General features: G+C 30.9%; 2 protein-coding genes and 1 long non-coding RNA gene across 3 annotated transcripts in view; 2 read left to right on the top strand and 1 right to left on the bottom strand.

Annotated features, from left to right (window-relative positions):
* The first annotated feature begins 2,017 nt into the window (after window positions 1–2,017).
* On the top strand, window positions 2,018–4,067 carry LOC113389149 (gastrula zinc finger protein XlCGF57.1-like). The gene has a single exon (XM_026626202.1). It carries the CDS (start codon window positions 2,197–2,199, stop codon window positions 3,703–3,705), a length of 1,509 nt encoding a protein of 502 aa, XP_026481987.1. The 5' UTR covers window positions 2,018–2,196; the 3' UTR covers window positions 3,706–4,067.
* Window positions 4,068–10,740: 6,673 nt separating this feature from the next.
* LOC113389152 lies at window positions 10,741–11,129 on the bottom strand. The gene is made up of 3 exons (XR_003368218.1): window positions 10,999–11,129; window positions 10,864–10,935; window positions 10,741–10,788 (listed from the first exon to the last, which is right to left on the bottom strand). It is a non-coding gene; the product is annotated as an uncharacterized LOC113389152 (long non-coding RNA).
* A 3,885-nt stretch (window positions 11,130–15,014) lies between these two features.
* Window positions 15,015–15,482, top strand: part of LOC113389280 (adenylyl cyclase-associated protein 1-like) — a 10,439-nt gene continuing 9,971 nt past the window's right edge. Inside the window, exons 1-2 of the mRNA XM_026626331.1 lie at window positions 15,015–15,190; window positions 15,273–15,375. Coding sequence (XP_026482116.1) covers window positions 15,015–15,190; window positions 15,273–15,375 — 279 coding nt within the window. The remainder of the gene's footprint in view (window positions 15,191–15,272; window positions 15,376–15,482) is intronic.

Consider the following 15,482-nt stretch of genomic DNA (forward strand, 5'->3'; position numbering starts at 1 on the left):
CCAGCTAATATCTTTCGAACAGTTTTTGATTATTTTAAATCGAGTTGGTAGTATGCTACCAAAAAAAAATTCATAAAAATCGTCGAAAAAAAATTTTATAACACTTTATTACAAGAAAACGACCCGGTCGATCTTTACCAAAAACTAATCAGCATGATTCCCAACCAATATCTATCGAACGGTTTTTGAATTTTCAAAATCGATTCAGAATTGCGGGCTAAAATCGTCGCACAAAACTAACAAACGCTAGTCCTCATCGCGATACATCGAATGGCTTTTAAAATTTTGAAATCGGTCCAGCCGTTTTTGAGAAAACACCGATTTACGGCAAAAAATTTTTTCACAAACACACTCGCGAACACATATTTTTTCCAAAATTGGTCTCATTCGATTCAGAATGACTTGAAACGTCGAGAAAACATAAAATTAGCGAATCGGATTTTTTTATGAAAACAACCTTCTCCTTCGGGAAGTTAATAATACTTATTTTATAGGTTTTTTTTAGCTCAAAAACTAGTATGATAATTTAGTCATTTTTATTAAATAACTTAGTATGTTTTTGCATAATATGTATTTGATCTTAGCAATAAATGTTTCATTTATTTTTATTATTAATAAAAAAAACTGTGCTGGAACGAATTAATAGCATTTCAATATATTTATATGGAAAAAAAATGCTTCAACATACGAACATTTCGACAAGCGATCGTGCTTGCGGAGCGAATTAAGCTCGTAAGGCGGGGTATCACTGTATACTCTTAGGAAGATTTTATTTTTTTATTATTTTTTATTTTATGTTAGCTAGATTTTTCCGCAGCTCCAAATATTAGAAAGATTTTAATGCTTTTTCCCAATTTTCACATACACATATTTCATAATAACTTTGAATTTACTTTATTACATAAAATTTGCATGAATTATTCAGAAATACATAGACGTTGAAGACGCAGAATTAAAAGATGATTACTAAAACTACATTTTTGAGGTTACATTTTGAAGATGCTGTCAATGTATCTAAAAATGCTTTAAACGTAATGGGTAGATTCCACCTGTGAGTTTGTTCAAGTATAAAAATGCTGATGTTAGTAAAATCCGCCACCATATTTGATATGCTCTCATGATGTATTATTTTTGTTGATGTCCACCATACTATTAAATTATAGGAGGAATGCACAACAATATATATTAAATTTTGAAATATATATTTAACATATAAATTATATGTTATAATTATGTATTCCCACATTCTAATTTTCAATCTAATTTTTTGGCCAATCGTTATTTTTGAAATTATTTGATATATTTTATTATTATAATTTTTTTTAATGATTTTTTAATTTAGTGCAGCATCAAATTTGACCCAAGATCGATATCCCCCTGTGATTTGCACGACGCAAAATAGGTGATATGTCCAGATATGACTAGTGTTAGAATAAAGTCACTAGTACAATACTGTGTACTTTTCGTATCGGTACTTTGGTTCGATATTTTACGTAGCGGTATAGATACTTTTCGCCGATTCTACTAAACAAATATCGAGAGATTAAATCAAATTCAAGAAATTAAATGCAATAGTGCCTTTCTTGATGGCTATACTTTATTTATAAGTGCCGAAGTACGAACTCGAAGGGTCATTAGCCTCAAAATTTATTGCTCTAAGACCCTCAAAGAATCGGACCATAATAATTAAAGATATTTAGTACCTCTTACGCTGAATTGTAACGGCTTTTTAAAATTGTGAAGTATTTAAAAACATATTCTCAACAATTATAAAACATTAGTATTTGTTTATGTGAAAATATGTAGATATAATTTTTTCAAATAACTAGTGCAAAGTGGCATATAGTAATTTATCTATGAATAGAGCACCATATTAAACGTTAAATGTCTTAAACATATATTCTTCCTACTTATATGCTTATTTATCTATGTATTCTTCTTTCATATATGATCTATGAAATTTGAAAACGCACTACTTGTTAAATAACAAAGTGATCCACAAGTGTCCCATCTTTCTAAAAGCATATTCTATGCTTCAAATGTCAAATAATGAATGTAATGCCCGAGATAATTGAAGTGCAATAGTTGAAATTATATATGATTTTGAAAATGTTTATTGATTAAAGTAGATTATTATTTAGCTTAAGACTATTTTCGTGTATATTTTGTGAGCAAAAGCAGTGAGAGTATTTAAAAATGTCAGACGAAATAATTATGTCTATGAACAATCAGGCAATTAAAATTGAACCACCAGAATACTCAGTAGAAGAAATTAAATATGAAATTGAGGATGATTTTGATAATGCTGATGCTATTGTTAAATCTGAATCTAAGAATGATGAAACATGTTTAGAAAGATTCATGAATTCCGAAGTGACCAAAGAAGAAGAAGTCAAACAGGAATTAATCGAGACATCAGCTTATGAATGTGACATTTGTTATCAATCATTTGCAGAATCACATCATTTAAAAGAGCATATGGTCGATCACTTGCCTAGTAATAGAACAGAAACCCCTTTCAAATGTGAAATCTGTAATAAGACTTTCAAACTAAAAAAAGGGTTGAAAATACACATGAATACGCATTCTGCAGAACGTTCTTTTTATTGTAAATTTTGCAATGAGTCATTCAAAGAATCGGTTGCTTTGAAAAAACACTATTTGGTTCACAGCGGTGAACGGGCCTATGAATGCAATATATGCAATAAGAAATTTATAGAAACGGGTACTTTGAAACGTCACATGCTGATTCACAGTGAAGTGCGTCCCCATCAATGCAGTATATGCGATAAAAAATTTACAGAATTAGGTAGTCTTAAACGTCACATGCTGATTCACAGTGGAGCACGCCCTCATCAATGCAGTATATGCAATAAGACATTTACACAAATAAGTCATCTGCAAAGTCACATGCTCTTTCACAGTGGTGAGCAACCCCATCAATGCAGTATATGTAATAAGACATTTACACAAATAAGTCATCTGCAAAGTCACATGCTTGATCACAGAGGTGAGCGTACCCATGAATGCAATATATGCAATAAGACATTCACAGAATTAAGTAATCTGAAACGTCACATGCTCATTCACAATGGAGTACGTCGTCATGAATGCACTATATGCAATAAGACATTTACACAAATAAGTCATCTGAAAAGTCATATGCTCTTTCACAGTGGTGAGCGAACCTATGAATGCAGTATATGCGATAAGAAATTCACACACTTAGGTAATCTGAAACGTCACATGCTCATTCACAAAGGAGAACGTCGCCATGAATGCAGTATATGCAATAAGAAGTTTACAGAATCACGTAGTGTGAAACGTCACATGCTGATTCACAATAGAGTACGTCCTCTTGACTGCAACATTTGTGATCAGACATTCACACAATTAGTTGATCTGGAAAGACACATGCTGATTCACAGTGGTGAGCGTAGTCATGAATGCAATATATGCAATAAGAAATTCACACAATTAGGTAATCTGAAAAATCACATGCTCATTCACAATGGAGTACGTCCCTATGAATGCAGTATATGCAGTAAGAAGTTTACAGAAAAAGGTAGTCTGAAATGTCACATGCTGATTCACAGTGGTGAACGCCCTCATCAATGCAGTATATGCAATAAGACATTCACAATGTTAGGTAATATGAAAAGACACATGGCACTTCATAGTCGGAAGCTAGATGAAAAGGAATGAAAAATTATCCTATTTGTTAAATGGAATTCAAATATGTGGAACATGAGGGTTATTTAAAAAGTAACTTTCTCAATTTGCTTTTGAGTGCACAACATGGTTTATTAATATATTATCATACATCATTTGAAAGTTCAATTTTTATTCTATTTTTCAACATAATCGCTTTCTCTGTCAATACATTTTTTGATTCTCTTAATCCAGTTTTGTTAGCTCGCCGCGAAGGGTTCACCTTTTTCCAAACTTAAAGAAACGCTTTCAAGCGACTGACAGTGAAGCCCGTTACGTCGAGCTACCAAAACTGGATTAGGATGATCATAAAACAGAGAAAGTAGTTATGTTGAAGAATAGCAAAAAAGTCGCCATACTGTACACTTGAAAATATAATTGGGAATGTTACTTTTTACATAACCCTTGTAAAATGTTCTTGATTGTACTATAATGTATAAATAGTATAGAATATATACAGTACACATTACATAATATGCATTTATTAATAATCAAGACAATTAACTATTACATATGTCATTTTATAATTTTTTTGTGTTTTAATTTTTATAAAATCAATATTAACTTATAATTTTTTTGAATAATATAAAATTAAGGCATCGAGCCCTAAGGCAAATTGCTGGAACTTTCAAAATCGTAATTGAATATTCGAGGTTTGAAAATAATCATAATCAATAAAAATTAATCAAGGATTTAAAATTATTAATAGAATCATTAAAATAAAAATTATTTACAGGCCAAATTACGTACTGAAATGTAATCTTCGGAATTCGTTAGGAAACGGCTGAGCCGTTTCTTTGTAGTTAGCAGAAAAGTGAAAAATTTTAGACCATTAAAAATTATTATCACCAATAATTACACTGCGCGACAAAACTGGCACTTCTTATTTTCCTACTTCAGTTAGAATTGCACGCTGATTTCAAATATACCTTCCGTTTTTTTTTTTTGTAACAGCATCAGTTTTTCAGTTTTATGGGACTACCCAAATTAGTCATTTCGGCTATGATTATTGCAGTTTAACGACAATCAATAGTGTCAATAATCACTTTGGTACTGAATTGCCCAAGAAAGATAAAACATGGGTTCTTCATACTATGTGAAAAAATTGCGTTGTATGTTTACATTATTATCCAGAAGAAAAAAAAAAGATATAATTTTAAAACCTCCGTCATTTAAAAAAAAACTCATAATCGCCACGACGGTTATTTTCCTGTGTAGTAAATATCAATGAAATAAATTCAGGCAATAGAAGCAAATTGTCATAAATAACAACCCCAATGCTATTGATGTCTACTTGTGATCAGCTACACAACCCCTATCCATGCTAATGATAACCTAGAACGTCAACATCTCCTGCCTACCAAAGTATATCGTAGGTGCAGAAACCAATGCTTGAAAGAGAAGAGAGAAAGAATTAAAAACTGATATATTTGATGTAATTGATTTATCACCCACACTCTTATTAGAACGGTTTTTGAAAAATGTTGGAGATATTAGTGAAGAGCCAGTATGAACAATAATGATCTGACTTCTGTTCCTGTATCATAGAAGTATTTAACTTCCCGAAAGAAATGTTTATATTTTTTGCCAGAAAATGTTTGTTTACAACGATAGGCTGAGCCGATTCCTAGAAATTAGAAAAAGAGTGCTAAAATTTTTGCCCTCGTTTCAAAATCAAGAATTGTTCGGAATATATCCCCCGGACCACTTTTTATTTTTAAAAAATCATAAAAATTTGGAATAAATCTAAATTCTTATTGATTGTGTCGATTATTTACACATATCGGGAAATTCAAGCAAAGCTCCGTAAGGCTTACAACTAATTAGTTAATTTTTTATCAGTTTTATTTTTGCAGCAAAAGTATTGAAAAAGTAATGAATTTTGGTAGCAATATAATAACTATTGAATTTCATATTTTAAACATATTTTTAGAGAGTTTACAATTGGTTATAAAAATTAACAGAGATGATCTTACTGTTAGACGAAAGTTTCATGAAGACAGGTGTTTTGCTAAATGACTCTAGTTGTAATTATTCGAACATACTAATTGAGTCGAAGTCTCTGATCTTTGTTTGGTTGAGAAATTAATATGTATAATTAGCTATAGTATTTGAGTTTGAAACAAGATTACGGGTTGCTATACTTTGCCTTTTGGTTTTGAAAACAGTCGTTTACGCTCCATTGCTTTGCTAATTTTCGAGACATTTAGCAAACTGCTGAATTAATTTTATTTTTTTAATTTGCACAAAATGACTTAATAAAATGCTAGTTTTCTATTCTATCGCAACACTCTAAAGTTATATTTTTACATTCTTCACCATGTTTTATTCGAAATTAAATTTAGTTGCAAGAAAGTTTTCATGATTATTTTAACTTTTGTTATTGTGAAATAAGATAAAAATTTGTAAGATTCTATTAATATTTGGACAGGTTAAACCCCCATGGCCCGGAAAAAATACACTTTGAAATAATAATTTTACATTTATCGCGTTGTTTTTAATGACATTAAATTTCATTGAACATATTTTTCACGATTAATTCGCTTTTAGTGAAATATTTTTTTTTTTATTAATATTTGCTTACGGACGTGTGGGCCCCCCCTGGCCGGGGGCCCCGTATTTTTGATATGGCTGATACGGCAGTAGTTACGCCCCTGCAGACAGGTAAAGAAATAAAAGATATAAAAAGTACAAAAGTGGCAATATAAATGGGTAACCAAGTAAGAAGATAGGCAGAAATGTTAGAAGTCTGATAGGTAGACTGAGACAGTTCGGCAGATAGGAAGGTAGATATGTAAGGTAATGTAAACAATACCAGATAGACCTAGTTTATTTTTAAGATAACAATGTAAGTGATTCCAATCACAAATCTATGTCAAACCGACGAATCATCTGTACGTTTTGTGGTGTTTTGAAGTTTTCTACTGATTACAGTTTACGTCCACGCTCAAATAATATACATTTTAATTAATTTATTTTTATCAAATTAATTTATACAATTACAATTACAGATATTATGAGTATGTTCTAAATTTAAAGCGATATATCAATTAAAAATAGTTTTTAATGAATAACAAATATCAACACGCATCCCACATAGCACGCGTCGAACCTCAGTCGCACCGCGTTGACACATTTTGAACCCGCTAGGTTAACATCGATCAAAACTGGCACATTATCTGACCGTCAGTGGGTTTAACTAAAATTTGACCTTTTAATTTTTGGTCCAGACTTATGACGCATGCGCAGTATCTAGTGCGCGTACGTAGATCGAGCAAGATGCCAGGTAGATGAGCGCCATTTTAAATTCGTGCTTGGCTTGGTTTATAACGGATTTTGTTGATTATTTTTCTGAAAGAAACTCCATATAAATATGTCGACTAGAAAATTTCGCAAATCCATTGGCTTTGTGACAGACCGACATTTTAGAAGGAGGGTGAATTGGGAATTCGAAAGAATAACCGCGGAAAAAAAGAAAGAATTAACTCTTTCTAGTGTAAATGACAGTGATGTCCATCGTGTTGAAATTTCAACAAGTGCCAGTACTCAGAATGATTTTGGAATGCAATTTAATGATCATCACGCTCAAGGTAATTATAAATTAAATTTTATCTAATTATTTAAGAGTAAAGATAATATAAAAATATGTAAATATTTTAGTTTTAGCATGTAATCAGAATAATTTTGGAGCGACATCTTCTCATGAACATGAGAATCTAGGTAATTATGAATTTAATTATATATAATTATTTATAAATCGGAGAATCGGAAACTGAAATATATATTAATTTTTAAAACATCATTATTATTATAATAATAATGATGTTTTAAAGATCAATATATATTTCAGTTTCCGATTCTGAGGATAGCCTTAATGGAGAAGTTATACCAGAAGTCTTCGATGTAAAACAATTTTTAGCAGAATGGGCGTTACATATCAGGTTCTTCATAATGCTGTATCGGCACTGCTTTTAAAAAAGCATGATTGTTTTAAAGATATACCAACAGACTCTCGGACAATTTTAAAGACAAGAAGGATAGAAGTATCGAAAGTTATGAACCCAGGAGAATATATTCATTTTGGACTGTTAACTGGTTCAAACCCAGAGACGTGAACGTAAAAGAATTCACCACAGCAGTGGAGAGAAAGTTGAGATATTAGAGCATAGTATACCACTAAACCAGTTACGTAATATTACGTAATTTTAGTGTAAGAAATATGTAATCTACATTACGTAATCAGATATTACGAAATAATTACAAAAATTTTACGTAATTCGCCTGCAAAAATATTACGTAAGAAAAATGAGGATTTTATTTCATATATATTACATAAAGATCGACAGCTCGTGATTTTTTCGGAATATTTCGTTTCATGAGCGAAACTGTCAACCAATGAACGGCCTTAAGCGACAGAAGTACCGTTAATCCTGCGAGGCAGCCGCCGGCCGCCGGCCGCTAGCCTAGGCTATGATGCCAAGTAACAAGTTATCCTGAAATGCATTATGGGAAATGGGACTATTCGCCATGTGTTTTGAATTAAGTGTTGTGTTTTGTAGTGTCTAATTAATATTTTTTAATTTGCTAATTAAATGTGAAAGTGATATTAAATATGTGAAAATATATGTTCATAATATATGTATTTTAAAGGCTCTTAAATTACATGAATTAGTTAAATCTTTACTCTAAAAACGCTCCATTAACCTAAAAATTGATCGTCTGTGTTATTAAATTTTTTTCCAATAATAATTAGATATATAAATAACTTTTATTCTATTCTTCATATTCTAAATATTATTTTTATTGTTAATAAAAAATCAGTGACAAATTATTTATAACAGAATCACTTGGCCTTTTGAAAACCATTTGCTTTGGGTAGTATATAAAAAACATATGTATTAAAAGTTAAATAGAAATTATTACCATGTTTTTCATTTCAGGTGAAAATCGAAAGCTAATAATTTATATCCGAGATGCATTTCTTCATCACAAATGGGCCATGAAATAGATATCGAGAATGCTTTTGTAGAGAAGACATCATAGACTTATACCACATTTAGTTTTAACTGAAGATACAATTCCTAATTACATAATATATACATAATATGAAATATTTAGTGAAAGAACTTATGAAGACTTTGTAAAGGATACTTCGATGATTTTTATTTCGAGTTTAATTTTAATTTGCATTTCTCTTATCATTTATCATATTTTTTCCATTTGACATGAAAATGTTGATAAATATGTCATATGTAATTACATTTTATAAAAATTGTGAATTATTATTTATTACTTTGTGGATTTGTTAATGTTTAAAATTGTGTACATATGCCGAAAAAATAAACATACCATATAAATGTGCTTTTTCTTTATTTTCAGAGAGTAATATATATATATATATTATATATATATATATAATATGTGTGGTGTGTATATGTACATACATATAAATTATATATGTAGTAGTACATACTAGTGTATATACGCATTCCTAAGTTCATGAATGTATGTGCTCACATATACGCATATGTGTGTATGTGTGTGTGTGTTCATATATACGAATATGCATGTATGTATTTATGTATGTGTGTAAAAAAGGCCCCCTCCACGTCATTTTTTTTTTCAAAAATTAGTAATTATTATGAAATATTTTCGTAATCCATATTACGTAATCCACATTACTTAAATAGGCGAAATTATGACACATATCTTACATTGTCTTACGTAAAATGACATAAGTATGTAACTTTTTTGCGTAAAAATTACATAAATATTACGGATTTTGGCTCAGTGGGTTTTACCTAGGTACCGTGTGTTACCAACAACACACCAATGATTTATGGACAGCGTAGAAGTAAGTGAAAATATTAAATAAATTCAGTTTTTAATTGATACTAATTTATCTGAAAATACATTTTAGGTATTCAAACTTCACCATCGATACAGTACACACCTAGACCTGCTGCCCAAAGATTGATGTTTAATAGTCGTAAGTATTGTAATGAAAACTCTTAATAATAAATTTAAGAATTAATATAGTTGCATACTTTCCGTGCGTATTTGTAATAAATAATCCATATAGTTATAAATATTGAATGAACTAAAACTGCAATTCCATATGTAACATATTTATTAAATAGTATTTTATTTACACTACTAAAATAACTAAATTAAACTAACTTAACCAACAATGATTTAGCATTGGTGATCATTGTCTTGAAACTTATCATTATCTTATTATCTAGTATTATTAAATTCAAACTAATTATTTCATTTTTTATTTTAATTATTTTCATTGTCATTATTCACATTGGGTTCATCACCACCTTCTAAAGCACTGGAAAGAACAAATTTTGAATTATTATAAACTATAGTTTTACAGGTTTATTTTATATAATAAGAAATGTTAATTGACATTTTGGAAATATCTGGAATATATTTCAATTTACGTAGCATTCCGGACAAATCTGTCATGGTCATGACACAGCCATCCTTCGACACACTGTTCAACTTGGCTCTGCGTCACACGCTGATGTTGTTCAGATACAATATCTGAAAACATTATTGGTTCAATATTTGTTTAAATAATAAATAGTTTAAAGTAAGTCATTTAATGTATTAATTAATACCTATAATTAATTTTACTATTAGGAGGGCCAAAAAATTCTTTTTGGCTATGCCTCCAGCCTAGCTGTACTCCTAGGCTACCACATCCTTAAATACCTTCTTTAAAAGGGTTATGGTAGCGCTTTTACAGTCCACGCCACCAATTCGTCCTAGGCGTGCTTTCTATAAATGAAACAGTATATGTAATTGATTTGTCCATTTTATCCATTGAGGAACATCATATTTACCTATTTTTCTGCTATTGACCCATCTGTCAATAGCTGCTCCACATCTTGAAGCACTGCTTCTGTCGACACCGGAAATTTATTGTACACGGCCAGTGTATAATCAGGCAAATCATTCTTCTTTTTACACTGGCAGCATTGCTTATTAATGCTGTCCATTACACAGCTTGGAACTTGCTGTCTTGCGTGGTTTTTGTATCCAATCTTGAAATTAATTTCTCCAAGTCTGTTGTTTTTAAAGTTGTCTTAACTTCATAATGTACATTAACGTTGATGTAATTAATGTAATGAAATAACTCACTTTTGTACCCATCCATGGGCTCTGTGCTGCTCCCAGCACCATGGTCGAACATCTTATTCCCATCATCACAATCTTAAATATAATATTAGATGATATGATATGTAACATTAGTATACTTTTTAGTAGATTACTTACAAGTGTTAATTAGACGCCTTGCATTTGGCGTTGGTCGACTATTAACTACTGATGTGGAATCTAAAATCTTAGATTAATAATATCAACATAACATAACTTTACGGGTTTACTTACTGCTCTGTCCAATAAATCCGTTATCGAAGTCTATAAAGTAAAAATGAATGCATATAGCAAGATTTACATTTAATAATAAATATTTAATTAAAAAATTAATTGTATGCGATCTTACTGTTTGAATGAATTGCAACAGGCGTAGAGCATCTACTCGATAATGTTGTTGGTGCAGGAGCTGGAAGCAAGATGCTAGACTCGGAGTCCAGATCCAAATCGTCACTGGAACTTCGGTCCTTTCTCGCACGAACTCCCCTTTGTACTTTTCTTGCCTCCGCATCAGATGTTATGTCTGAATATTCAAGTGCTTCCTTCATTTTCTCAAGTGCCACCTCAAATGAGTCTTCAGGCAAATTATAAGACTTATAACTAGTTTAACAATAATTACATGTTACTTTATTGTATAGATGATAATAAAAACCATATTATTATATTGTCTAGGATAAAAACTATACTCTTCTTCTCTTCTTTCGCCTATGAATAAAAACATTTGTTGACTGTTGAGTCCATAGATAAGTAAACATAGATAAGTAAACGGTTGAGTCATAAATAAACAAGTATAAATAGATAGCAAACCGGATCGCTTTTCGATTATTTTAATTTTAATTTTCTGCTCCTGCTATAGAGGCGCGACGAGTGTAGCATGAAAATTTACCCCTAGGTTCAATTCTAGATAAATCCAAATCCTTGGGTTTAATTCTAAGATAATTTTATGTTTATTTATCTATGATTGTTACAATAAATCTGAAATTTTAATATGTGAAATGATAACAAAACATACTCATAAAAAATATATTTTTATATATATTAAAAACATTTTTAAAAATGAAATAAAATTAATGTTTAAGCAATAATTAAATATAAATTATAAAGTATATCAATAAAAGATATTTACATAATTTAAATAAAATATAACTAATAATAAATGACGAGATTTTTCTAACATTCGCAGAAAAATATACGGGTTTTTATCTGCCTCAGTCGAGTTTTATTGGCCTTGCGACTTTTCTTGTACTTTTCGAGAGCTACTTTTTTATGGGGTCCTGTTCATTTTCATTCATATATTTCCTGAGAGACATAGTTTCACAGTATTGCACCAGTTATTAACAACAAACAATATAAATAATTTAAAAAATTGAACATCTCCGACCCTTATTTTTCCAAAAAAAATCTTCAATGAATCTTGATTAAATTTCTGGTACATAAATAATGAAATTCTGGAATCACTTTCTTTTTGTTTCAAATGTGCCTCAAATCCTCTATTCGCTCCGAGCGTGACTGCCGCGCCCATGCAGCGCCGAATAAATATGAACTGATTGGGGCTATCAGTGTGTTTTTTCATGGGTTTTACATGTTTGTTAAAGAAAAAAGATATTAAAATAATTGTTATAAATAATAATAAACAAGATACAGTAATAATGTGAACGCTGAATGTTTATTGAAATTATTAAATTTTACTTCACGTACTTAAACATAGTTAAGTATAATCATTAATTAAATAAAGAAATGCAGTAATAATTTTAAGGTTAAGTGCCTCAAAGCTTATGTCATAATCTCGGAATAGTTCTTAATCAAAATAATATAATAATGACAAATAATATTTTATCAATAGAATAAGTAAATAATAAATTAATTTACTCATTTTTTTGGTCAAACTAAAGACTTAGACACTATTATAAAGACATAATTTAGACATTATTATCAAAGACAAGACCCATCAAATAAAATTGCAGGAAAAACTACATTAACTTTTCGAGACTTGTAAATTGAAGGAAATATTGTTGACAAGTAGGTAGGACTCATACCTCGACCGATTCACTGCAAATGCGATCATAGGGCTTGGGAACCCACGGTGATCCATCAACACTACAAATATATATTTCGCATAATTTCAGCATTGTATTAATTAAACTGTTTGCAAAATAAACATTTTTTCGCTATGTGATAACTTTTATTTTTCTTTTAATCATAAAATTACAATTATTATATAATAAAATGTAATTAATATATAAATAATAGTTATACATAATCAATATACAATATATAAATATGTATTTTTCATTATTTCAGGCTTGTATTAATTACATTGTTTTACAAAACATTTTTTTTAGTAAGCATTAAATTTTGATAATACAACAATTTATTGACTTATAATTTTTCTTTTTGCTAAACATAACAATTTTACAACTATTCATAATACTCCAAATTGTATTTTTATAACAATAAGGTTATGATACTTACTTTATTCTTCAAACCGCTGCGATCCACTTTTCCCGTTGATTTTCTTTCCACTTAGCTGTACAAAATGTATAGAATTTGCAGTCACTTTTTCTGCTGGTATTTCTACAACCCACTACACAACAGATATGGTGGCTCATTTTTAATTATCTTATTTAAATTTGAAATAAATAAATATTTTATGTGTTTTTGTTTAAAATTTTGTTTATAATAGCCCCTTCTAGTGCTTCAAGTTAGCCACTACGAACGCTTCGGTCGATTTGACTTCCCCTTCCATGCCTTCGCACATAGCCAATAACTTTTCAGCCTAGGTTCTTAACGCATGCTGCTTTTGTTAGTACCCTGCTAGAATTTTTTATATTTATAAACTGTATTTAATTCAACACTTTTCGACACTGTGGTACGTGACACTTCGCCATATTGAAATTCATTATTAATTCTTTTGTTTTTCTGAAGTATTCGTTCGTAATCGGTTGTTATCGAATAGCACCGTACCATAGATAAACAAGTATAACCGTACAATGGTCCTGCGGTTTGATGTGCGCGTTGGCCGAGAAACGGCGTTTTGAATTTGGGAACAGTAAAACCCTCTATCACAGGAGCGGAACACTAATACGATAAAAAGTCATTTGTTCTATGTTTGCCCCCACCTCCCTCCGACGAATAATCATTCATAGATAAAAGAATTCAAGTACATTCAAGTTCATTATCACCGACGAATCATGTATATAAGCATAGTATATAACAATAAAGTCTATGGTTGAGTTTTATCCTTTAAGCCGGCCACAGACGTAACTGTATAACTGCGCAACCTGTGACTTGCACCTGTATTCTGTAGGGTTCTGTAGCGTCTATGGGTGGTTTTTTGCGCAAATTGACAGACTGGTGCAAGCGAGTAGGCATGAGCACTTTTCGATTATTTTAATTGCGCAATCATTCAAGTCGGCAAGTTCATTCGTTGGCCGCGTGTGGCAGCACATGTCCCGTTTTATTTTACTTTGTACCGAATTCATAATACAAGTTTATGAAGTTATCGACAATTAAAATTATTAAATTAGACCTCTGAACACTTTGATTTCTCTTCTGATGCTGTAATATATAAATTAACAAAAAAGATAAATTTGAGCCGTCTGTGGGCACTGTAAAAATACGCCTGGTTGCGCATTCATTCAGTTGCGCAAGTATACAGTTACGTCTGTGGCCGGCTTAGTTGAAATTTGTGATATGCTTGCGATTGCGCAAATACTTGAATATAAACTTGAGTCGTCTGTGGGCACTGTGAAAATACGCCTGGTTTGCGCATTCATTCAGTTGCGCAAGTATACAGTTACGTCTGTGGCCGGCTTTAGAGAGCCATGAGCGGCATGAGCCATATTGAATTGGAAAAGACGCGCCATGGACGCGCCGCTTGTTAAATAACAAAGCGATTCGATTCTTGTCTCATCTTTCTAAAACCAGCATTCTATGCTTCAAATGTCAAATAATTGAATGTAATGAAAATGGAATGGAAATGATTGAAACGTAATAGTTGAAATCCTAGACAATATAATAATGGTTGAAATCATTTATGATATTGAAAAGAGAGTTGATTAAACTAAAATTCAACTAGATTATTATTTAGCCCTTTTGTGTATATTTAGTGAGTAAAAACAGTGAACTTTTTAAAAATGTCAGACGAAATAATTATGTCTGTGACAATCAGGCAATTAAAATCGAGCCACCGCGAATGTTTAGAAGAAGGCATTAAACTAGATGTTGAGGATGAATTTGGCGTTCTTGATGCTATTGTTAAATCTGAATCTGAAGATGATGAAACGTGTTTAGAAAGATTCATGATTCCGAAGTGACTGTAGAAGAAGAAGTCAAACAGGAATTAATCGAGACATCAGCTTATGAATGTGACATTTGTTATCGATCATTTGCAGAATCACATCATTTGAAAGAGCATATGGTGATCACATGTCCACTAATAGCAAAGAAAGCCCTTTTGAATGCGAAATCTGTCATAAGACTTTCAAACTAAAAAGGGTTGAAAATACACTTGAATATACATTCAGCAGAACGTTCCTATGATTGCAAATTTTGCAACAAGTCATTCAAAGAATTGGTTGCTTTGAAAAAACACTATCAGGTTC

The sequence above is a fragment of the Ctenocephalides felis genome, unplaced genomic scaffold (assembly GCF_003426905.1).
Source record: "Ctenocephalides felis isolate EL2017-DRISC unplaced genomic scaffold, ASM342690v1 CF-g0.4_SCAFFOLD_03573, whole genome shotgun sequence".
Classification (NCBI taxonomy): Eukaryota; Metazoa; Arthropoda; class Insecta; order Siphonaptera; family Pulicidae; genus Ctenocephalides; species Ctenocephalides felis.

Bases quoted from the DNA above. Each gene is read 5' to 3' on its own strand.
- LOC113389149 (XM_026626202.1), top strand. From the start codon at position 2,197: ATGTCAGACGAAATAATTATGTCTATGAACAATCAGGCAATTAAAATT.